The sequence below is a fragment of the Saccostrea cucullata genome, unplaced genomic scaffold, assembly GCF_032062105.1.
Source record: "Saccostrea cucullata isolate Sc308-1 unplaced genomic scaffold, CSIRO_AGI_Scuc_v1 ctg483, whole genome shotgun sequence".
In the NCBI taxonomy this organism is placed as follows: domain Eukaryota; kingdom Metazoa; phylum Mollusca; class Bivalvia; order Ostreida; family Ostreidae; genus Saccostrea; species Saccostrea cuccullata.
Genome location: NW_026929240.1, coordinates 225,783 through 251,661, shown reverse-complemented (window position 1 = coordinate 251,661; position 25,879 = coordinate 225,783). Strand labels below are relative to the sequence as shown.

General features: G+C 31.2%; 1 protein-coding gene across 1 annotated transcript in view; it reads left to right on the top strand.

The window, feature by feature from the left end:
* Positions 1-1,058: 1,058 nt before the first annotated feature.
* Positions 1,059-25,879, top strand: part of LOC134280204 (inositol 1,4,5-trisphosphate receptor type 2-like) — a 48,619-nt gene continuing 23,798 nt past the window's right edge. The window contains 30 exon segments of the mRNA XM_062762622.1: positions 1,059-1,141; positions 2,698-2,768; positions 4,030-4,154; positions 8,733-8,819; positions 9,149-9,226; positions 9,482-9,562; positions 9,941-10,044; positions 10,817-10,992; positions 11,217-11,324; positions 11,555-11,697; positions 12,155-12,233; positions 12,582-12,667; positions 13,006-13,131; positions 13,394-13,444; positions 13,529-13,609; positions 13,976-14,034; positions 14,310-14,439; positions 14,618-14,740; positions 14,927-15,034; positions 15,408-15,605; positions 15,771-15,903; positions 16,923-17,008; positions 17,459-17,590; positions 17,919-18,081; positions 18,354-18,447; positions 19,039-19,093; positions 19,350-19,462; positions 22,487-22,574; positions 22,878-22,985; positions 23,339-23,475. Of these exon segments, the coding sequence (XP_062618606.1) occupies positions 1,059-1,141; positions 2,698-2,768; positions 4,030-4,154; positions 8,733-8,819; positions 9,149-9,226; positions 9,482-9,562; positions 9,941-10,044; positions 10,817-10,992; positions 11,217-11,324; positions 11,555-11,697; positions 12,155-12,233; positions 12,582-12,667; positions 13,006-13,131; positions 13,394-13,444; positions 13,529-13,609; positions 13,976-14,034; positions 14,310-14,439; positions 14,618-14,740; positions 14,927-15,034; positions 15,408-15,605; positions 15,771-15,903; positions 16,923-17,008; positions 17,459-17,590; positions 17,919-18,081; positions 18,354-18,447; positions 19,039-19,093; positions 19,350-19,462; positions 22,487-22,574; positions 22,878-22,985; positions 23,339-23,475 (3,206 nt within the window).

Sequence of the window (25,879 nt, the reverse complement as noted above, 5' to 3'; positions counted from 1 at the left end):
ACATGACAATCATTTTACTTGTTTAATACTCTTATTCTAAAAAAGATTTTTAGAAAATTTTGAAAATAAAACAAGATTGCAGCTACATGTATGACTTTGGGTCATTAAAATAGTTTTGGACTGTTTTTTTCCCGAGATAGTTTCAAGGTGTAATGTTGTTTTATATATCTCTTACATTATTTATAAATGTATTATAAAATAATAAAAGAAAACATAGGGAAAATGCACAGAGAAAAAAAAATAAAAGCATAGAAACACACAAAGTTAGAATCGAACTCACGATCAATTTTGAGAAGAAAAATTATATACATAATTTTAGCATTTTCAATATGAAGACCTCCATTAACCAAAATTATCTAAATGTAATGAAATGCAGTCATATCCAAATAAAATTATTCAGAAGTTGTTTTCTGGTTAAGGGTGGTTTTTTTTTTCGCTACAGTTCGTCATTGTTAAGGGGGATACCTCAGGTATTTACTATATCCTCAATACACATGATATAAACTGAACGATTTTTAAATGTATCATATAAGGGAATAATTAATATTTGAATACTATTTTTGTGTGATTTGCCTTAGGGCATGATTTACTATATTCTCAATACACATGATATAAACTGAACGATTTTTAAATGTATCATATAAGGGAATAATTAATATTTGAATACTATTTTTGTGTGATTTGCCTTAGGGCATGATTGTATAAACTAATGTTGTTTGACAAAATTTTGGTTAAACAATGTATTTGAAAAAATAACTACTTGAGTAGGCGAAAGTGACTATCAAATGCGCTATGGCTCTTTTCTCTTTTCAATAACGCCCAGATTCATGCCGAATGCCAATCAAAAGCGCCCTCGTTCTTTTAATAGACGCTACACTTAGATCACTGTTATTTTCTCGCTTGTGATTATGTAACCAAAACATAATAAAGGTCGCACGGGATTAAAATTAAAGATTTTGACCGAGCCCTCCTTTCAGCGGAAGAGTTTTTGAAAATTTGCGGATTTTCTTTTGGATAGTGAAGATGTTAATTTCGGATGACTAGCGGTTTATTTTGAAATGGATGATACTTTAAGTGTCGGAGATACAGTGTGTTTGTATTCGGCGGAACGTTCTGGATTTATCTTCTCAACCCAATCCAGGTGAGTTGATAACTCAGCTGTTTTTAATCAAGAAGATTGGGGAATAAGGCGGGCAGAATGCCTATAGCGCGACAAATAAGAAGTGAAATATTTAATCTCAATTATGTCCAAATTTTATTTCAGATTTCATTTAATATTAAAGTATACTTAAGGTAAAATCTCAATAATTTACAAAAATCCCACAAAGACTGAAAATATTTGCCTATGAAAAAGCATACACAGACATAAAAGAACAAAAACGATCATTTTTTCATACTTTTACAATTTTTTTCAATATGAGTGGGTCTTCGCTCCTTCTTTTTTTTTTTTTTTTAAATATAATCCTAAAAGTTTGCAATAAAATAAATATATTTTGGTTTACAAAAAAAAATGGAGAGAAGACCCACTATACCTTAAAAATACACTCTTATGACAAAACATTCGCGTCTTTCCGAGAAATACTTCAAGTCCATTAAGTCAAGGGTCATACATGTATCACAAACATGATATAAATACCTCTAATCAACATGAGCCAAGTAGCATATTTGTTAGCGCGTCAAAGCAGAGTGATACATAGGTATTTTTTTCTGGTGTTCGAATCCCACGTATACCATCTAATATTTTTATAAATGAAATATTTTAAAGAGATTTATTTTTCTCAGAAAAAAATTGTTTTCCTCATAATTTCATAAATTTCAATAATGAGAAGTTTTAAATACTCGATTTACATATCAAAAGTGATTTCCTAATATTTGACGCTATAGACATTCAGCTCGCCTTATCCCCCCATCTTCTTTGAGCATGTGCCTACCTGCATCCTCCAAACCCCGCACACACACCACCAATCAATCCCCCTTCCCTCGCCACAACAGCTGTCCTCTTTCCTCCAGTAAAATTTATTTAATCTTGTATTTTTTTAATCTAAATTTTGAGGTATGGTAAACTGTCTAAATTATTGTTGAATTTACGTAGAAAAACTTGAAAGAAATCAAAATATTGATTGATATTTGATTTTTTTTATCGTTAAAGACACTAAATTAATGTTTGTGTAAAAGACACGGAACTTAATTAATACACGTAAACTGCTTTATTTAAAAATAAAATGACCTTGAATTTAATTCATTTGAGGAGAGTTTAATTGGCTTTCCTTTTTATATCTTAAATATTTTTCAGTGTGAACTAAAACTTGATGATTTTTGAATTTCTGATACAATCGTCATTAATTTTTGAATTGAGATTGTGTTTGTTTAAGTTCACACATTTTGTAACCCTTCATACATGTATTGAAAAGAGCTCCAGAATTTTCCCCCCACAGTATATATGTATAAAATATGGATTTATTTTTATTTAACTTTAGACGCTTTTAATTCATTAAATTCAGTGAATGAGCATTAATTTTAACCCCATAGAAGATCAATTAAAAATTTTCAAACTTTGATGTTCTGCATAGAATTCATAAACATATTAATTACGAGTATAGTGTTAAAAAGTCGAGTGTAAGAAGGGTATTCTAAAAAGTGCATACAATCTTTGAAAATAATGAATCATTTAAATTGTTTCTTTTATTTTTTCTGTAGCTCAGTACACAATGAAGTCGCTGTGGGTTCACAACAAGACAGGCAACAACCCAACGTAAAAGATCAGCAGGGTGGGTGGCGGGCGAGAGAGAGAGAGAGAGAGAGAGTCGTACTACATACAAATGAGCAATCTTCATAATATTTCTGCTTTATAAGTCAATGAAAGTAAACGAAAATTTCAAATATCATCGACTTAGTCAAATGCAATACTTTCTTATCCTAGCTTTTAAGGAAGCAAAAAATATCGAGAACAAAGATTTGTTTAGTTATTGAATCCAAGTTTTTCTTTTGCTTTTACTCTGCATCAGAGTTTAATGAGTTTTAATAAGCAAGTATATATCTTACTTTAAAAATATGAAGAGGTCATCTGGAACTGAAAAGGTGCTGGCTCGAAAAAGTTCTCTAACAGACTCTTTTATTGCCAAGAAAAGGTCTAAAGTACATGAGCTATCGGTATATAGTAGTCCTTCACCAACAAATCTCAATGTAGGCCCTACATGAAAAGTTCTCAATGAGACGTTTAAAACAGATACGTTAAAAAAAAAAACTGAAGCCCCTACCCTAAGATTTAAAGAAAATATACGAAGATCTCTCTAATGTCAATATATTTAGGGTGCTATTAAATGAATACATTACACGGAGGCAAACTTTACATTTATTTTTGAAAAGGCATGTGAAGCAACGATATTTCTCTAACGATTTGCATATGCTTCAGTCGTAAGAAGTAAAAAAAAAACAAAACAAAACAAAACAAGGATGTTGCAAAATTCATGATTTAAAAAAATCGGAATTCAAATTTTTTGGATAACAGAAAAGTCAGAATCCTTTTAATTTTAAAATTACTTCATTATCTCAGTGATATTCCTTTAGAAAATAAAGGTCAATTTCTTTTGAACAAATGGGTACATGTAAATTCGGTTTATTAAGCTCTCAACATTCATGCAGTGCTCTGATCAAAGAAATGTTACATTTTTTAATGTTTAAAACTATAGATTATTGAGCATAAAACAAATCATTTTTTATTTAAATCTGAATGTTTTTAAAAAATCAAAACCCTTTTAATGTTTTTGTTATTTCTGTAAAAGAAAATCAAATCTAAGTTTGTTTTTTTTAGCACATTAACATCTATATACCGGTATACGAGCTTAATTGTTTTAGATAGATTTGATTATAATCCTGTTTAAAATAAGAAAAGACACGTTTTCTCTGAGATTTCCTTTGCAAGACGAACTTTGGGCTCATCCCACGAAGTAATTTTAACCTTTAAAATATTTGCTTAAGGTAAACAAAACCTTATTATTATCTACCCAATATTCTTTGTTTTTTTTTTAGTGATTTCATTCCATCTGGAGGTTGCTAATCGCTACAAACTCAACAAGCAGCTACGAAAGTTACAGGCAAAATTAGCAAAAGATCCAGATGATACAGATTTAAGGAACACAGTCTCCATGGCAAAGGTACCGTACAGGTTTATAACTTTATTTGTGATATAACAGTTGTAAAAAACAAACAAAACAAAACAAAAAACCACAACAACAACAACAAAAATCGTGAATGTAATCAAATGGTTCATTTGACAAAATATTTTTTGAATGGTTAGAATTGCACAGATAAGTTGTTATCCTTGTATCATGAAAACAAAATACACAAAATGCATGCACAGCTGGACCTAGTATTTTATAGAATATTTTTAATTGAACGACAAATACATGAATGGAGATAACGAACAGTGTTCATGTCCATTAGACAATACAGAATTGGGGCAGTCCAAATACGGACCTCCAAAAATTAGAGATCAGATCAGGTGCCATGGAGGAGTGAGCATCCCCAGCCGACCGTTTAAACCCGCCGTGTGCTTCTTGTCATGAACTGGAAATAATGGAAAAATCCGTCGACAATCAATGTGTATGACTTTACAATTAGTATGAAAAACCTCAGTCAGCATTTGAATCAACGATAAATTGTATTTGCTGACAAGGTCATTGTATTGAACATAGAATTTACGAAATGATGACTTTCATCGATACTACTCTAAGAAATTGTTCAATTGTATAACTTGCTCTTACGTATCGAATCATCGAATCAAATGATTGATATAAATTCCGTTTGCAGGTGATAAAGGTATATTGCTTCATTAGTAAGGGAAGTTGACGATAGAGAAGTTAAAGTCATTACGTTTATCTTGGTTGTGAAATAATCTTGAAAGTCTATGTCAAGTAAAACATCTCAAGATGAAAAGATGTGTCAGTCTGTGTGGTATCTTTAATTTCAAGCTCACCGGGATATATTGTATTGAGATAAGAGTGGAAATAACCAGTTAGTTGACAATACCACGTCGATATATCTTAATGTCGAATTGGCCACAACAAGTGTTTTCTTTTTTCACGTATTAAATTTTGGAGAAATTCTGCTTCTTAGAGATACAAAAATAGGTCTACTAATAACAAGGCGCAATTGCTACATGTACCAATGGGAATTCCAATAAATTTGTGGAAGAACTGGTCTCCAAAAACCACATATATATTGTCAATCAGAAATTCAAGCATCTTTTTAATATCTTTAGAGTACTTGTGTGTATAATCAGAATATTTTAAACAAAATAATTGTCAAATGAGCAATGACAAGCTTTTAAGACAAATAAATTTACGAATTCCATTTTTTTTTTTGAAAAAGCAGCTGTGAATGAAACGAAAGAAATTTAAAAAAAAACTTCGAGGATCCCAGAACAAAAAACTACATACTATATATAAATATACAACGTAAATGTGTAAGATTCTCAACATCAAAATTTAACAACAGTAACAGACGTTTTGCTAAAGTTCAGCTTCTTCGAATAACAAGAAGTCATTCTATAATGGAACACAATTATTCTTCTTGAAAAATCCTGCACTTTGTTTTCAGACCTTATCTCCAAAGATAACCTTAATTTTATCGATGAAATTCTCAATTTTTTTTTTTCATACTGACCTCGACGTACCTTTTATCTTTTACATTCATAATTGTTTTTTACGAAAATAAGTTTGAATATGACAGGTGAGAAAGTACTAAATTGATCATTTAGTTAGAATGGGAAATATATTTGATTAATGTGTTGTAAACTCGTACTTTTGATGCTTTATATATATATATATATATATATATATATATATATATATATATATATATATATATATATATATATATATATATATATATATATTATATATATATATATATATATATATATATATATATATATATATATATATATATATATATGCTTTATATATATATATATATATATATATATATATATATATATATATATATATATATATATATATATATATATATATATATATATATATATCTGGTATTTCACAATTTTGTGTGATTAACTTTATATGGTGTGCCCCTGAAGTTTATCCTTTATTTCCATTAATATTGATAATAATAAAGTCTGCCTTCTGTGAGAAAATATTTTCTTGATATGTTACAATTCATTTACTTTCTTTATTACAGTGGTTCAACATTTAAAGGTAAATGCATACGACTGGTTATTCAAAAACAACATTGCATTATTCAGTTGAATGGCAAATTACCATCAATATACGATCTGGATAATCCTTAATATAATTATATAATATAATTCTGGTTGTAACGCTGTATTTGATTGGATAAAAAATTTACTTCATATCGTATCAAATGGGTTGCTTACGTCACAATGACTTTCGTCAAAAACGTAGCAATCCGCCTGACGTAACATTCAAATTTTGTACAAATTGGAGTCATTTTGTTAGAACAATCATCTTTTTTTTCTTACATCAAATGAATGAAAATTAAATTGTAAGCAATGAATTGGTATAAACTGGGTTGGAACAGTTTACACTTTTTTTAAACCGCTTCGCGGTTAATAAAGCGTAAACTGCCCCAACCCAGTTTATACCGTATAAAATGGGTAGCTATTAGATTCATTCCTTTAATAGAATATTAGGGCCAACACATTAACCATGCACATTCCGAGTTCGAATAAATTGCTTTAAGCCGCAAAGCTTGACCCAAGGTCGTTTGATTAAAAACTAGGAGAGTTAATTGTGATTCCATGCAGCGTGTTGTGAAATATTACAATCAAAAATCACTGGTTTAATTTGAATGTGTGAAATTTAGAACATTTGTTATAAGAAAAATATGGTTTTTCAAAATCCCCAAGGAACAATTACTTTTTTGAAATTTTAAACTCATTCAATTTGTCAGAAGTCAATTACATCAAAAGATACCACATTTCTACACATTATACACCCATTCCTTATGACTACTTCTGCTAGCTAAATATCTGACATCACCTTAGATATTTCCAGGGTCAGTGTTTATTTCCTCTTCAACGTGTTGTGCTGTTGAAAGATTTTCTAAAATTGACAACTGCTGGTTATTTTCACTCGTTGTCATAATAAATTAAAACTAAGTCTTTTTGACATATCATAGAGATTTGCTTCGTCAATAAATATTGAACTCAGAATTTTTCATATCTATATACTTTTAAAAGGCAACGATTCTACACACACGTTTAACTGAACCGAAAATGGGTGCTGGAGTTCCTCATCATATATATATATATATATATATATATATATATATATATATATATATATATATATATATATATATATATATATATATCAGAAGTCCATGAATTCACAGTGGTCGGTATAGTAGTATAGTAAAAAATAATTAAAAAGAAAACACGAAGACAACAAAGTAAAGCATTAGCTTTGTTTAAAGTACTCCGTGTTTCCATCACGATCACTGGTAAATTATATATAATTTACCAGTGATCGTGATGGAAACACGGAGTACTTTAAACAAAGATTTTTAAATGAAAGGGCTAATGCTTTACTTTGTTGTCTTCGTGTTTTCTTTTTAATTATTTTTTATATATATATTTTTTACTATATATATATATATATATATATATATATATATATATATATATATATATATATATATATATATATATATATATATATATTTATATATAAAGCACTAAAAATGACCAACGACACGAACAATAATAATTGTCAAAATTTCGGGACGCCCTGTCCCTTCCTCAGGACAAAGGAAAAAGTTAAAAAGTAATAAGAACAAAGGAAAAAGAGAAACAAAAACAACTAGCACTACTACTAAACTACTAAACACTAGATATTTACATACTTAATTACATGTTGAATTGGAAATTTTTAAGAACACTAATAAAGAAAGAAATCCGGATCGCTATGAAATGCGTCCGGTCTATCGGGTATACTCGGGTGAAGTGCTATTTACATAATTGAACGAATTAATTATGCTAATTAATTACGACAATCAGTAAATTGTACATTGTTTCATTCTCTCAAAATGGCGTAACTTTACTTAATAAAGAATAATGAAAGAAAAATCATATAGTAGGGATATTTAAACATATGAATTGTGATCAATTATAAATTTTGAAATATTAAAGGACTTATTATAGGGAAAAAATAATTAACAAAGGCGTAAGCAATACATAGTTATGTGGGTTGTTCGAGAGTTGGTGACGCAAATTAACTGTAGAGTTTACACTAAATTAGAGAATAATCTTGTTTAGTATGATCAGGAATTGGATCTAGTTTACGTTCATTCTGGTGAAGTCATTCAATTTGTTAATACCATTAGGGCGGAATGACTTCAATTTGTATATATATATATATATATATAAAAACATTGTTACGGTCTTCATCTCGACATTCAGTTAAACAATGACGATGTTTTGTCTTTTAACTCAGATTTATCTCCGTTCATTTGTAACATTTGAAAATTGATTGAAAATTAATTCGTATGTCAAGAAAAGAAATATTTTTGCAAATGTAAATATTTAGATTTCTTTGAAAACGGCGTCAGAAATAATAAAACAGTGTGTGTACACTTTCAACGATCTTAAATTTTTAAACATTGTTTTTGAATAAACATTTCAGAAAATGCTTTTATGAATTGAATTTACTCTGTTCCTAAAATTAAAATTTGAACATTGAACTATACTTTAGCCTGCTGCTGAAGAAGAAAATGAGGACAACATTTTGGAACAAAAGAGACAGCAAGGAAAGAAAGTCCTTTATGGACAGATCATACAGGTAATAAATTACATCGTTTGGGCAAAAAACAAAAACAAAACAAAACAAACACAAAAACAAAGTTGAAACAATAAACAATCAAACATTTTTCATATCATTATTCTAATTTTAAATTAATGAAGCGCAGTAATTTATTTTTAAATGATTTCTCAGATTTATAGAATTTTTTACTAATATATGTCGATCTCTATTTTTGCAAAGTAAAAAAGAATTAGACCGCACAACAGACAAGAAATCATGTTTGAGAAATGTATTTATAAATTAACATAATATGTACAATGTACATGCATATTATTTTATAAATTAGTTTCAAAAAAATTCTCTTTCAGTTACGGCATCTCTTTACGAATAAATATATCCATGTCAGTACCACAAAAACGTCGGACACAGAAACAAACAACATGGCGGTATGTACATTTGCATGAAAATAAAATACAGTCTCAAACTTATAAATGAAGGATATAGAGATAACGAACAGTATACAATCTCAAAGTCCATAAAACAATACAAAATAAGTAAAAAGGAAAATATCATTATAATCTTTAATGAGAATTAAGTCTTCCTTTTTAAAAGAAAAAAGATTTTTTTCTTAAAATGAATAACATAATGTCATCACAAATTATTATGATCAAATCCATTTGAAAAAATTTCTCTTGTTATAGGTGGAACTGAAAGAAGAGAATTCTAAGCATGCGCAATTCCGATTAATGCCGAGATACAAAGTCAAAGCAGAAGGCGACGTGGTAAGGTTGAAATAAATTCAATGTCCTTTCTATTAGAATATGCAGTTACGATGATCAACCTTTTATTTGAAATAATTTTGCTCATTTAAAAAGTTCTAAATTAAGTTAAAACACAGGTAGATTAAGGAACACGGAAATTGTAATTATAGAGAGATTTGCCTTTTATGGCTTTGATAAAATTTGATAAAGCCCTTGAAAACCACGTCAAATATTCTACTATTAACATTTTTAAATGTATTTTATCGACTAATCTATGCCTTAATTCTCCAAAAACGACATTTCAATACATTTTTCATTTTGTACTTTGAAAATATTTACATTTTGAAACTGAGAAATTTTGATAGCAGGTTTTGCTTACGTAAAGATTGTCTCCCCTAGGTCCAAGTTGACGACCAGGTGGTCCTGGAGAGCGTCAAGTCCCCGTACTCCTACCTACACGTTAGCAAGTCCTTCCTGGGTCAGCTGTCCGTCTACAGTAAAAGGTAAGATTAGTATCACGCTGTAACTATAACTTAGTTTCAATACCACGCTGTATGTAAACTGTATACAGAGTTATTTTCGCCCCGTCTTATTTTCGACCTTTCACATTTACAAACAACTTTGCCCCGTTTAAAATTCCCCAGTCATAGTTTTGTTTACTACTGTATTCTTTGAATTCGCCCCGTTTTAAATTCGCCCAAATGAGGGTAGGGCGAAAGGGGCGAAAATAAAACGGGGGCGAAAATTTCCTGTATACAGTAATTTATCTTTAAATCGTATGATCGTAAGGTCATCTTAAAATTTCCTTGTTTCCCAAGACATACTTCATCGTAAGCTAAGTTTTCAAAAAAATTTTGCGTCAAAAAAAAGTCAAAACCAATAGTCATTTAAAAGCAACATTCTTCTAAAAGATCAACAGTGTAGTAAACACCCCTTTATTTATCTAAATTGTTTCCATAACGGCAAATTCATCTAACCATGGACGTTCATCCATGTCACCTGTCTGCTACATGTATTTACAGTATGTTTAAGCATATGTACTCACTTGATTTATCACAGTTGTCATGCTGTATTTTATATTTCATTTTGCTTTTAAAGTATTATATCTTATCACACGGAAAATGATTGCATCTTATGCATGGAATCCATAATTTACCAGAAAGTAGTATATAAGCCTATTAGCTATAAAAAAAAAATTAAACGTTTTCGATAAAATTTTGACTGCTAGTACATGTACTATCTTTGTTCAGTGAAATCTCTTTAATGTCCTTTCAGTCATGAGTTAAATGTGTCGGTCCAGCAGTCAGGCTTCACGATCTATCGGAAGTATAAACCTGCAGCAGGGGACAGCACTAAAATAAAATTTGGGGATCTTATTCGCTTCTACCACAAAGAAATGGAGGCCTATTTAGTGGCATCAGGGCTGTTTGATGATGAACTTTTAGAAGATGGTAAGAAATAAAAAAAAATATGGAAATATTTCCATTATATGAAGAATAAAAAATAAAGGAACAAAATATCATGGACAAATTAACTAATAGATACTAATATATATACTAGGAAAACGGATTTACCCAATGAATATATTTCCAATTAATATACATCCAAAAATACATATTAAGACTTTCTAAAAAAAAAAAAAAGACTATATTTTCACTTTTGCTTTGTTTCTTAGTACACATGAGACTAAGACCGATGGACCAGACCATTCCCAAAACCTTGTTCCCAAGTTCTTCTGCAATCACATACTGGCAGATAGAGCGGCAGGAGGGGCCTGTTTCCGGTAGGTTGGAATCAAACCTTTTACAATACCAAAATGTAGCATGAATGATTATTATCTATATCTCTTAAAATGGATCAAAACTGAAATGTTGCAGTTTCAAACAGTCAAAACTAATTAGATGCATCTCAAAACGTTATTTGTATGAATGAGAGATGACAAAAAACTTAAAGTTCTCTAAAATTAATTATATAAATAAAGGTGTAAATATTTTGATATTCTATTTTTTGTAGGAGGCGTTTTGAAATGGGAGCAACAGTGTAAAATCATTCATATGTGCACAAGGAAATACTTGACAGTCAAGGACGGTCACGTGACCTTAACAAGTGATCACCTAGATCCAACTACTGTGTTCAGACTACATCCGGTCATAAGGGTACGACGTAGAACTGAGTTCACAAATGGCTGCGGTCGAATAAATTGATTTGATTTTATTTCGAAGAGAAGGGGTTGAAGATGGGATTGGCCTTAAATACTCTTTTTTGTCTACGTCATATACAAAATTAAGAATTAAATTTGAACAAAATCTTTAAAAATACAAAGACTCTAAAATTGAGAAATCTGCGTTGAGATCAGTCAGGTTTCCATTTTTCTTATTTAAATACAGTAGCTGTTTTGGTATTATTAGTAATATTAAATGAACCTAGCTAGGCCGTTTTGATTTAACAAGCTTGGGTTTTATCTTAAAATTGCAATCATCCCCTTGATTTGAAGACATGTGTTATTTTTTTTGCCATGTTTTTCTTTCTACTACTTCAATGCTATACAAATCTTTCTGTGACTGTCCATTGTGTCTGTTTGGAGACCATATATTATTTTTTTTTGTTATACAGGAAAATTATGACATACCCCCAGACAGTTACTGTCGAATTGAACACGTGGTGACAGGACGCTGGCTTCATGGAGGAACAGGTGAGATTAAGAAAGTCACACCTGAAAAAAGTGTAATTGCTTAGTATTAATATCAGAAATGTGCCAGTTGACTTATCTTCCATAGAATAACTATAGTATTTTCTTCATTAGCTGCTAAAATAGACTTGTAGGAATATGGTTTTTTTACTACCAAGAAAAATAATGAAAAGGACATCAAATAAATTCACAATTTTTACCTTTCTATATATATTTGTAATATTACTACAATTGGAAGTTGAATTGTTCTGAAGCAGATATAAAAGTAAATGGTACCAAATATAAAACATTTAAAGGAAACAAACATGTAGTTAATCTTAAAATAAAAAAAAATGTTTTTACGTGTAACAGAGGAATACAAGAAAAGACAGAAGGATGGAGATGATAGCACACAATCTATGTCATCATTAAAGTGGAGCACGGCGGAACTTAAAGAGGTCAGACTATTTACAGCATTAAAGTAAAAAAAAAATGAATGTCCTTCCTCTGTTTGAGTCCATTTTGATGTTGTATAAATATTTAAAAATAGCTTTTTTAAAATATGAATTCTTGTTAAATTCATAATGCCTTTCATTTTTCGATTTGCTTAAATTTTTATAAAATTATGAAACAGCTACTTCCCCTAGGGTTCTTAAGGTCTTTGGATCACCTTGTTTCTCATATGTAAATAAGATTCATTCAAATGATTTTTTTCATGTTTCAATTCCTTTGTAGAAAAAACTTTGACAAGAATTAACGTTTAATAATACAAGATTAATTGCCTTTGCTTACTTAGATCGATACGATCGAAGAGATGCAATATGATGATGCCTTCACTATACAAAAAGTGGATGAGGAATTTGTCAGTATATTCAACTATATGGCGGGAATGGTCCCATTTATACAAAAGCTTATAGCAGATGTGAGTAATATTTAAGATATTGTATAAATGCTAAGTGTATTTTCCCTATGTGTAGAGATTCTTATTTTTTCCTGTTTATCTTTTTCATACCAATTCACTTTCACATATGTTTGACCATGTCTATTATGTTAAAAAAAATATATTTCTAATGAAATTATAATGAATTCTTACAATGTTTAATTTTTCTCTCAGGTCATCTTAAATACATGTTTTAAATTTTAATGTTTTTTTTTCTTTTGAATGCATCCTGATTTATTTTCAGAAAAAGGCAGGATTGAAATTAAATGCAAAGATGGCCCACGATGCTGAATGTGTTAGTATATCTTTTTGTTTTTTCAAAGTGTTTCAATTATAAACACGTATATATATTTATCTACCTGAAGATGCTTTTTTCTAGGCGTTACAAGAAGTAAGCGCCTTTATGGTAGTCAACGGATACCCGATCAAGAGCAGACAAAAATTGCTAAGAAACCTTAGAGTGAGTGTTCTTGATGTCTTACTTGAGTTGATCTTCTAAATTGTTTTATGCATGCATTTTTCAAATAGGTTTCGTTAACATAAAACATTTTGTAAATACAGTATTAAAAAGAGGAATGAACTTTTTTTCTTTTGATACATTAAAAATACTAAAAAAAAATATTTTCATCCACCTATTTCATAAAACATATTGATGAATTCAGAAATTAATTTACACAGTACTACATTAATTTTATAAGAGGAGCCCTTCGCAAATTAAAATATAACTTGGTAGTCATATTATGTTCTATTCTAAATCCAAATGATAAAGCAATTTCTCATCCAGATAAAATGCAATAGATGAGGTTTTTATGGAATTTCTTTTTAGATTGTGGAACTGCTAGTAAGGCTCTTGCATATACCATTAAGGGGCACAGCTGATCAAATGTAAGTTCTCATCTTTTCCTCAAAGTACTGAAAGTATTCAGGTAAGTTTTTTCTTTTGATAGTATTTATGCTCAATTGTACAAGATGTCTGGGTTTAGATAAGTTTTACATAAAAAATTCACCGTAAGTGTATTAACTGTCAATGTTAAATTTTGTGAAATGGTTGATATCCATCTTCCAACTGAATGTTGATAATCTTGAAATTTTTGACATTTTAATATTTTGTCTTCCAATTTTATGAATTCGAAATTTATATTGATATTTTAATATTCCAGTCACATGACCAAGTTGTTCGTCGAGGCGTATCATGTTATGTATGTGTATCTTATGGGAGACAGTAGAAAGAACGAACTCTACATCGCCAAATATATCGACTTCTTTCAGTCTCAGTTTGAAATCAGAGAGGTGAGTAATTTTAAAATCAATTTAAGTAACCTTAATAAAAACAAAATTCTTTTTCTTGCATCGTTCTTTAAGCTATGGGATCTACGCGCATTAACCTGGTTCAATAAAAAATTGTGATATATATGATATTTCAAAAGGTTAGAATTCATAATGAAATGTGTTGGTTTGATTTCTTTAGGGTCAAATTGGCTTGAACGCTGTACACATGGTTATGGAACTTATCCGCGACAACAGAAAGATCGTGGACAGAATATCTAATGAACATATCGACAAATTCGTAGATCTCTTACAAAGAGACAAGGTTAGTTTCATTTCTGTTAAAATGGTTTCTGCATTAAATAAAAAAACTTTTCAAAGTGAAAAGGAAAAAAAATCTCTTAAAGTTGATGAACCATAAACTGTAGGCAGTAGAATATTACATATAATTCAATGTCAAAAGTTCATAAACCGATATTAATTTATAAAAAAAAATATTGGCAATTTTCAGAATCACAGATATTTGGACTTGCTTGGTGTTCTCTGTGTATGTGATGGCGTGTCCATTGCTGTCAATCAAAAGTACATCACGGAAGCATGGCTAATGAGAGGCAGCAAGGTGTGTTAATCATTTATTTAATTATGTATAAAAAATATTTGATATTGGACCCCTTCTCCACTTCATTTCAGAACTTTTGAGTTTGGAGCTTTTATTGAAGACTCTTTCCAATTAGTGTAAAAATGTGACTAAAACATTTATTATTTGTTGTTATATAAAGGTTCTGTATTGGTATTTTGAGGTAAAAAATTAATATTCAAAATCTTTTTAAAATTGTAAGAACTAACAATTTTAGAAAACTGAACTGTTATGAAAATATGTCGTAGTGAGTTTATGTTATTTTGATCATTGTCTTACAAAAACAGCATTTATTTACAATAAACATAATTTGTACAATTATATATCTGCCTTATGATATTACATGTTTAGCAAGCTTTCTTCTTTCTCTTGACAGAATTGTGTCTATTACACTGACCTTGGACAAAAAATAGGAAAAGAAAGTGGCGTTGTGTATGTCTCCACAACACAAGGAAGAACGTGGACCGAGTTGTCTAACTTCGCCGAATGTAACATGAGCGAATCCTATTTGTTTCTGGAGCATCAACTAGAATTGTTTGGATATCTTTGTCATGTACATATTTGTTTTATCATTAAAATCACTATTTCTCATAAAATTATTTTAAAAAGTGAGGTTTTAAGGTTTAAATATCATAAATTATTATCTATATCAACAAAAGAAGAATTCAATTTTCTGATCTGTTTATTATTAATAATGAATTTTATCTGAACTATTCAGGGTCAGAATGAATTTTCAATAAAAGTCATAACTCAGGATTTGAACTATCTGACGTGGGAGGAGGCGTTTACATGTTTAAGTGACACACGACTGCCAGACAAACTCAGATCCCAGTACTGTGACCTTATCATTAGTAAGTGAAAGTTGAAAGTGAAAGTTGAAAGCTTTCGCTGATGCTTGTAGATAAGGTCAGATGACACGTTCCTCAAGAATATATAATTTTCCCCAAGAATTTGTCATTGAAGTAAAGCTACAAAAGCAAATTTCCTCACCAAAAATTGAGGTACCTTAATTATCATCAAAGGGACAAGGTACTGGGGGTGATATTAACTTTTAAAAACATATTGAAAACATTTTAAAAATCAAAGTACTCAGAAGTACAGAGAGCCGGGCTCATTTACAGAGTAGAATGAATTTCTTACATGATTCACGTTTATATTCTGATGAAAAAAATATTTAAAAACTATCAATATTAATTATAAGACACTGACAGTGAGTTTTTTCAATCCTAATACAACGATTCGATTTTGTCAGAATCAGACTTAATCTGGTACCGCGGCTGAATGTAAACAAACAGGCCAGTCTGGTTCCCTCTCCTGCTTTACCTCGTATGTGTAGAGAAATACGATAACACTGATTATCAAAAATCCTTACGCTAATGAACTATGTTCTTTGACTTAGGACTGAAGTTTTCAAAGTCATTACTACTAATGTTTATTTATATAATTAAAACTTCGTTTTATTTTTGTTGCTTTATTTAGCGTTTATATTATCTCAAAAGCGGTTGAGAGTAAGAACTATATTTTTGCACGTAACTTTAAAATGGCGACTATGGGGTTGACTTCCTGCCTTGAACAGGATGATATAAGCCGACAACTGCTCTTTGAGCAATAAGCCCGGCTAATCATACGATAATGACATATATAATTCTTTTTTTTATATAATACCAAGGTATACAAAATAAAAAAAAATGAGGAACATGTCGTCTGACCTTAAACAAATTACATGTAATCTTTTATCATTCTCTGCAAAAATGAATGAAAATGAATAGATTAACTATAATTTTTACAATGTTAAATAGTTTGTGTGTCCTTTCCTTTATTCAATTATATGCAATTATTTAATTTTATTGATTTTTTTTTTACATTTCAGCAATGTTTGTTGATATTGGAGATAATCATTCTGTAGTGGATCGAGTCAAACTGTCCTACAAATATGACGACATCGACTCAGTCGAGGTACAAGTTAATCAAACTATATTTATGATATCTTTTTTTTCAAATGTCCTCTTCAAACATATTTTTACGATTGGTTCACTTTATGAATAGATACATAATCTCATGTCTTTTTAAATTTATTGTCTTTAGGGTAGCAGATTGATAAAACATACGGTATTAAAACACGTTCTCAACAAGTTTTTCTCCTTTTTTAAATAACATTGTACAAAATTTCTTCATAACTTGAAACTGATTTGAATGCATATTCTTACTTCACAATCATTCATTTTTGTATCCTTTCACCTTTAAATGCACTTTAATGAACCATTTAAAAATATACTTTGATGATAATCACTAAATTAAATGAAAAGATTAAAAAATGTGAATCCTAAAATTCGAAATTAGTGAAATATATTTGTTTGATTTATCGGTCTTAGATAAACATATTTTTTCTCTTTATTTCCTTAACAGGATCGAGTTGACAATGCACAATCTAAGACATACAAATATTTCCCAAAGCTCAGCGAGTGGATTTCTAAGTTCCTAATGAGAAATAGGGATATGACGGCCTCAACCATCGGTAAAAACCTACTGGTCAAACAGGTCAGATTTCCTCAGATAACAATTTCAGAAACTAGAAATAGCTGGTCATAGCGAGTGATACCTTCATATTAAATATAAATAAATCCTATTTTACCATATTCGCAGCACGTGTATTCTAATGCTAATTTTAGCCTGAACGTTTGCTTAGTTTAAAATATATTTTATTCATTCAGAAATGGATTAAACAGCAGGCATAAATGCCTATGATCGTTCTCTCCATAGCTCCTGAGCTTCAAGCTCAGACTAAACTATTTCAATTATTTTTCAATGGAACAAATGGTAACGATCTAACAACATTTTCTTGACACCAGGTACTGATTCTTTTCAGGTTTTACGATTGGTTGATCACTTGGTGTCATTTGGGTTCTACTACAAACCAGAGGATATTACAAGATTGTTAGAACCACTGATGTCTCTGATCGATGGCAGGAATGATAAACCATATCCTAATGTCACAGATAGAAATGATAAACCATATCCTAATGTCACAGGTACAGTTTTTAGTAACACTTTTAAAAATATATCTATATTATTTTTTACCTTTTTCAAGGATTTTTTTTTTAGAAATTTTTACAGGACCTAAAAAGAACCACTTTCATTTTTTTTTCTAAAATTACCTTTAGAGGACAAAGAAGCCAGTGAATTCCTATAAAAATGAAATATTATCAAGATTCTTACTCTGTTTCAAAATTTTATTTTACTCAAAATACTAATCACTGATAACATTGATTCGAACAAATATATATATCATACATCATGACAGGAAAGGACGCCGATGATGTTCTAAAAGCATTCAGAACAAAAGAAAGATTTGAAAGAAGTGAAGAGACGTCAGCCATTGTGGAAGCCAAGTGTCAGTAAGTGATATCATTTTAATTATCATTATTACTTGATATCCCCTTCAAACATAGTAGTTTCACGCCTCTGTGAATATGAATCAGTGATTAAGTGCTTGCGTTACATATGTAACACATAAAGTTATATCGATGTGATATACTGTGGTTTTATCAATATTCATTGAGCAAAAATTTTCGAGGATTACGTTATTGGGAAAATTAACGAAATTCAACGTTCTTTTAATGAAGAAATATATTATTCATTTGAACAGGCAATGCTTTTGTCCTCGAAATTACGTATCCTCGAAAACGTCTGTTTTACAAAATCCATGACAATAGATGCCAACAAAAATTATTTAAACCAAAGTAAATGTTCTCATGTGCGAGGGTATGCTCTGCTTTGCAGTGTCCTTGAATATTTTTGTCCTCAATGGCAAGCTTTTTTAATACAAACAAAATTGTCCCTACATTCATAGATTTAAAAATTCTCTCTATTAGATTCTATTAGACTAGTTTTGAATATTAAGATTCTGCTTCTTACGTTTTGAAGATTATTCCTATGCTGTTATTTTTTTAGATTATAGTTAAAAACTTATTGTTTTTATTTTGTAGAGCTTTAGACACACTTGATTTGTTCTTCAACTACATCTTTAACCTTCGAATGGAGGTCAGTGTATTTTGTTTTTTTTTCCTTTTAGCGATTAAATGTTTTTAAATAGGAAATTTTATCTTAAGTCTTTCATTTGAAGATATAAAAATATTTTTCAATTTTTTTTCTCTGCTAATGGTATAATACATTCTTGTGAAATTATACCAAGAGTTGTTCTGCTGCAACGTTCTTGATTGATTTTTTTTTAATTTATAATATAGTGTACCAATAACTATATTATATATGATATTTTAATAACTCTATTATATTTCAGAGATTCATGAGTATGTTTAAAGTTACCCACACGCAGGCGATTGATCCAGATAGCGCACCCCCTGAGTTAGGCCCTCTTCTTTCCGAAAATTTTGACTTACATTCTCAGCACAGGTGGGTGTATAAGTAGAATATCTCAAGAACTATATAAATAAATTGCAAAATATTTATCAATAAAATTTCATAAATTGAGACAGAACCCCACATGTACAGAACCAAACATGTATCTAAAAACAATAGCAACATTATCCATTTTTACAAAAAGCGTCAAATGATACTAAAGAAAAAATATAGAATCTTTGATGAATTTATGAAAATTTCAATTCAGATTGCAACAATTGTTTTCATCCATTGTACAATGTATGCAGTTTTTAGCTCATCTGAGCCGAAGGCTCAAGTGAGCTATTCTGATCTAAATTTGTCCGTCGTCTGTCATTGTCGTCGTCATTGTTAATTTTTTACATTTTCGACTTATTCTCAAGAACTGCTGGGCCAATTTCAACCAAAGTTGCCACAAAGCATCTTTGGGTGTAGAAGATTAAAGTTTATGATAAAGAACCACGCCCTTATTCAAGGGGAGATAATTGGGAATTAATGAAAATTTTGTGGTATTTTTTAAAAATCTTCTTCTAAAGAACCACTGTGCCAGGATAGAAGAAATTCACGGGGAAACATTCTCAGGTAGTGTAAATTCAAGTTTGTTCAAATAAAGACCCCCGGGGGTAGGGAGGGGGCACAATGGCCGACCAAAGTTTTACATAGAAATATAAAGGAAATTTTTTTAAAAATCTTCTTCCCAAGAATAGCAAAGGCATGGATGATCATATTTATATGGAAGCATCATCAGGTAGTGTAGATTCAATTTTGTTTCAAATCATAACCCCTGGGGGTAGGGCGGGGCCACAATGACCGATCTTAATTTTACATAGAAATATAATGGGGAATTCTTTAAAAATCCTCTTCTCCAGAACCACTGTACCAGGAAAGATGAAACTTATATGGAAGCATCCTCAGATAGTGTAGATTCAAATTTTTTAAAATCATGACCCTTGGGGTAGGCCGGGGCCACAATGGCCGATCATGTTTTCAAATATATAGAAAAATTCTTTAAAAATCTTGTCCTCAAAAACCACTTGCAAGTAAAGTTAAAATATATAGGGAAGCATTCTCAGGTAGTGTACATTCAGCTTTGTTAGCTCACCTGAGCCGAAGGCTCAAGTGAGCTTTTCTGATCAAAATTTGTCCGTTGTCTGTCGTCGTCGTCGTTGTCGTTGTCGTTGTTGTCGTAAACTTTTCACATTTTCATCTTCTTCCCAAGAACCACTGGGCCAATTTCAACCAAACTTGGTTAAAAGTATCCTTGGGTGAAGGGGATTTAAGTTTGTTCAAATGAAGGGCCACGCCCTTTTCCAAGGGGAGATAATCATGAATTTGTTAAAAATTAATGGCATTTTTAAAAAAATCTTCTTCTCCAGAACCGCTGGGCCAGGAAAGATGAAACTCGTGTGGAATCATCCTCAGGTAGTGTATATTCAAGTTTGTTCAAATCATGACCCCCGGGGCTAGGGTGGAGCCAAAATGGCCGACCCAAGTTTTACATAGGAATATATAGGAAAGATCTTTAAAAATCTTCTTCTCCAGAACCACTGGGCCAGGAAAGATGAAACTCATGTGGAATCATCCTCAGGTAGTGTAGATTCAAGTTTGTTCAAATCATGACCCCCGGGGCAAGGGTGGGGGCCAAAATGGCCGACCCAAGTTTTACATAGGAATATATAGGAAAAATCTTTAAAAATCTTCTTCTCTAGAACCACTGGGCCAGGAAAGATGAAACTCATGTGGAATCATCCTCAGGTAGTGTAGATTCAAGTTTGTTCAAATCATGACCCCCGGGGCAAGGGTGGAGCCAAAATGGCCGACCCTAGTTTTACATAGGAATATATAAAAAAAATCTTTAAAAATCTTCTTCTCCAGAACCACTGGGCCAGGAAAGATGAAACTTATGTGGAATCATCCTCAGGTAGTGTAGATTCAAGTTTGTTCAAATCATGACCCCCGGGGCAAGGGTGGGGCCAAAATGGCCGACCCAAGTTTTACATAGGAATATATAGGAAATATCTTCAAAAATCTTCTTCTCAAGAACCATTGGGCCAGGAAAGATGAAACTCATGTGGAATCATACCTCAGGTAGTGTAGATTCAAGTTTGTTCAAATCATGACCCCCGGGGCAAGGGTGGGGCCAAAATGGCCGACCCAAGTTTTACATAGGGATATATAGGGAAACCTTTTAAAATCTTCTTTTCATGTACTTCAAAGCTATGATTAGTGATATTTATATGGAATCATCCTCAGGTAGTGTAGATTCTAGTTTGTTCAAATGATGAATGCCTGGAGGGGGGGCGGTAAATTCAAGCCCGATGTGCTCAGGTGAGCGCTGTGGCCCCTGGGCCTCTTGTTTAAATCATGACCCCTGGGGGTAGGGCGGGGCCACAACATGGAATCCAAGTTTTACATAGAAATATGTTGAAATATTCTTTAAAAATCTTTTTAAGAATGGCAAAGCCATGATTAGTCATATAGAAGCATTCTGATGTAGTGTAGATTCAAGTTTGTTCAAATCTTGACCTAGGGGGAAGGGGGGGGGGTAGGACGGGGTTACAGTGTAAGTTCAAATGTAAAGGGCCATAAAGCCACAGGTAGTCAAAGAAATATGCAAGCATCCTTCGTTAGTGTAGATTTAAGTTTGTTCAAATCATACCCTCTCCCCTTTCAAGATTGGTTGGAATCACTTTTCGGTTTTAATTGTTCAATAATAAACCGATTTCTGGTTTTTTTCAATGTACAGTGCTCAGGTTAGCGATGTAGCCCATGGGCTTCTTGTTAATATGTTAATCCTGCCACTGTTGTTTTTGCCTGTTAGTCTATTCCAAATAAGTTATCAACAAGCATATTCGTTTTGAATATCAACCCTTATAGATCTGATATCTTGAGTTCGCAAAAATTAAATAAAACAAGAAAAAACTGAAAAAGTACATGTATAACAAAATGGAAATTTAGGTCCTAATCAGAAATGTATGAGCCTAAGGATGAGTGCTTTGTATGATTCTTTTCATATATCATTATGGTTAAACAATTCAGTGTCTGCAAGTGTGCCTTGAAGAAGCTGAGAGACATATTTGAGCAGACATCCTTTCTGAAAAAATATGAAGTGGTAGATATCCTAAAGGTAGGCATTTTTGAAAAAAAGAAACTTTATCAAAATCCTTAAAACAATAAGAATTAACCGAACCATTTTCCACCAGTAATTGATTACCTTTATTGTTCGGATCAAGATAAACTACTTGAAAATGACAAAGAATTGTTATTTTGTAAATATTCATTATAAATATTAATACTTAATTTAAAATAAACATAAATAAGATACAATGATTTTTAAATCACATATATATATATTTTTTCTCGAAAATATTAATTTGTTATTTTTGAACGTCCAACGTGCAGACGTGTTTGAAATGCTTTCTACTTTCAGGACCTGTCTTTCTACCACTACGACGAAATGATCAGGATGTCCATGCATCTTTTAAACAGATACTTCTCATCTCATCATCAGCTTTTCAAAAATACTGTTCAAGCTCAGGTAATCAAAGATAAATCAATTGTACTTTTTAATTTTTTGCATCATTGGAAATGAATTATCGGTATTTATATTGGAACATTTAATGAAGCTTCCTCATGCACCTCAAATGTGTACATTTATGATAGAATATTTTTTAAAGTCAAGGATGCTTTGAAGTTTAATTATTTTTTCCCTGCAGCTTTTTTGTTACTGTAAGTAAGGCGCAGATATTCTTTTTGCCTTGCTTGATCGTTCGTAGGAAAAGTAAATAATTCCCGATAATATATTTTATCCCACGTACCACCTGAAATTGGTACGAAGTTTCTTAAAACACTTTTCGATGGTATTAGAAAAGGATTTTTTCCCGCTGTCAGGTTCTTATCACTGACAAATCTAAGGCAGTGATGGAAACCTTGGAGACACTTCTCCCAAGCCTTAGGCGTCTGTCGTCTGCCAAATTAGACAACCAGCAGGCGGAGGAGCTCGTCGCCATGTTGAACAAACTCATATCGTAAGTATTTATAGCGAAAATTTGTAAGATGTAGATATATTCAGTCAAACTTGTCTTAACGGCCACCCGAAATCAACGGCCACTTGCAGTCAGCGGCCACTTTCGGTTCCCCCCGATGATTTTTACTATATATTCTAACTGGAATAAACGGCCACCTGTGTAACGCGGCCAGCGGCCACTCAAATCCTCCCCCAACAGCCTCATTGAAACTGTAATAGGCGGCCATTTCGTCACTTGTTGCGATTCTATCACATCTTTTAAATGTGTTGGCTTGGGTAATTATATCCTCGATAGTCAATTTAACCTATTAATGCAATTAAACAAATTGCTTTTAGATACGCTGAACTCAGTGTTTATGAAAAAAAAAATATTTGTCCTGTTAGATCAATTTGTAATTATTTTTCAAGATCGCCGATTGAACAATTAAAAAAATTTAATTACAATTGATACTTTCCTCTATAGCTAAAGAAATTCACACCTTTTAGATTTTGATTCCATGTGGAAGCCCTAATTGCTACTATGGCATGATTATCTCGTGAATTTCACTATCAGTATCAAGAGAGGATCTATAGGGATTAGTCACGCTCTACTGCATTTGACACCTGTGTTGTTGAATAATTTTAAACTGCGTAAATACATATCTCTGGTCAATTGGTTAATTTTATTTGTGTGTCTATGTATGTTAAAAAGAAATTTCTGACAGCTTTATAAACAATGAAATTAATCAGACTTTATTAACTTCAGCAAGTAAGTTTATTACCGATTAAGGGGGGGGGGGGGTTACACAGCTGACTTTCTAGTATTATGTAAGTGAAATTTTTATCGACATATTCTTACTAAAATTCCTATGCTTTATTTTATTTACCATTAAAATTAAACTGTATTTTTTCTTTATAAAAAGGATAATAGCCAGGCACTGTATGTATTTCTTCAAATGAAAATTAAAAGATTTTTTAATAATTCAATGTAACAAAAGCACACTTATGAATGCAAGATGTTTAACTAATATGTAGGAACAGAAACATGCACAAAACCTTACACATTTCGAAATCTTAAAAATTAATTCTTTTAAAATGAGCTTTAATTGTTATATATACACATACAGAGCTTTTGTGAAATTGAACTGTTTAATTATGATTAATTAATTTAACTGTAGTTCTTAATGTTGTTTATTTATTGACCAAATGTCCTCTTTGAGGGCAAACTGGAATAAGAGGCCACCTGTCTTAAGTGGCCAGTTTCCAGACTTCCCAAAGGTGGCCTCTTAAAACAAGTTTGACTGTACTTGAATAACTGTATTTATGTACAGATCCATGTTCAATTTAGAATATATAAATTTGTGGTATCTCTCCATTATATAAACATACAGAGAACAAATATCTTCAATTCTGTATGAAGTTTGTCAGAGGACAGAGGTCAATACGTGACCTAATCACACGGTGCAATGATCTCTACCTGTACAAAATGACTTGCTCTACTTGCTTTTTATAGAAATGAACAAAATAAGCAAGTAAAATATTAATTTATTTACAATAGAAACGAGTAGTTCATACATTTTTAGGCTATCGATTTAACCTACGTACATAGAGAATATACACATGAAAACTAGCGTTTGTTTACAACTTTTATGACACTTTTGTCAGTTGCACAGTCTCTAACGTTTATCCTAATTTTTGGGGTAGACCTTGTATAAAATTCCGTGAGAAACTATAATATTTTCATTAAATTCTACTCACGATAAATGTATAAATCTGTTGGAAAATATCAAAGCATTGCAATCACGCCACAAAGTGAAACAGCTGACAAACACTTCGGAGTTGTCGTAACAATATAAGCTCTCGCAAGTGTGTCCGTGTTTTCAATATAAATATACCATTATTTATTAAAATCGTAGATTGAATGTTTTTGATTAAATCCAATTGATTGCAAATTAATTGGCTCAGTCAAGTGTTTCCATCCATTCCTTTCTGGCGACCGAAATTCTTCCAACTTTTTATCGTCGATCTTCGAATCGGAGGAGTTTTTTGTGTCTTTTCAGCATCGATTATCAGTTTTCATGAATAAAAATATTCCCAGACAACAATCTGTTTACTATTACCGATCAGATGTAGCCTTTCACAAAATACTACCTTAGAAATAAAATCCTTAGCCTCGTGAATTCGAAGCGTAACCGCCATTCAAGCCGATTTACACCTTGCATCATCTCTCAAAATCTACGTTGGACGGTTAGTGAATAATTTAATTTGAAAATATTCAATTTTCTGTCTCAAATGTATATATAAGAAATAAATAACAAGTTTATATACTTCAATGGGAATTGAAGTGGGTCGGTACGTGATAAAATCTTCTGAGAAGGCCTTCGGCCTTCACAGGATTTGATCACGTGACTGACCCACTTCAATTC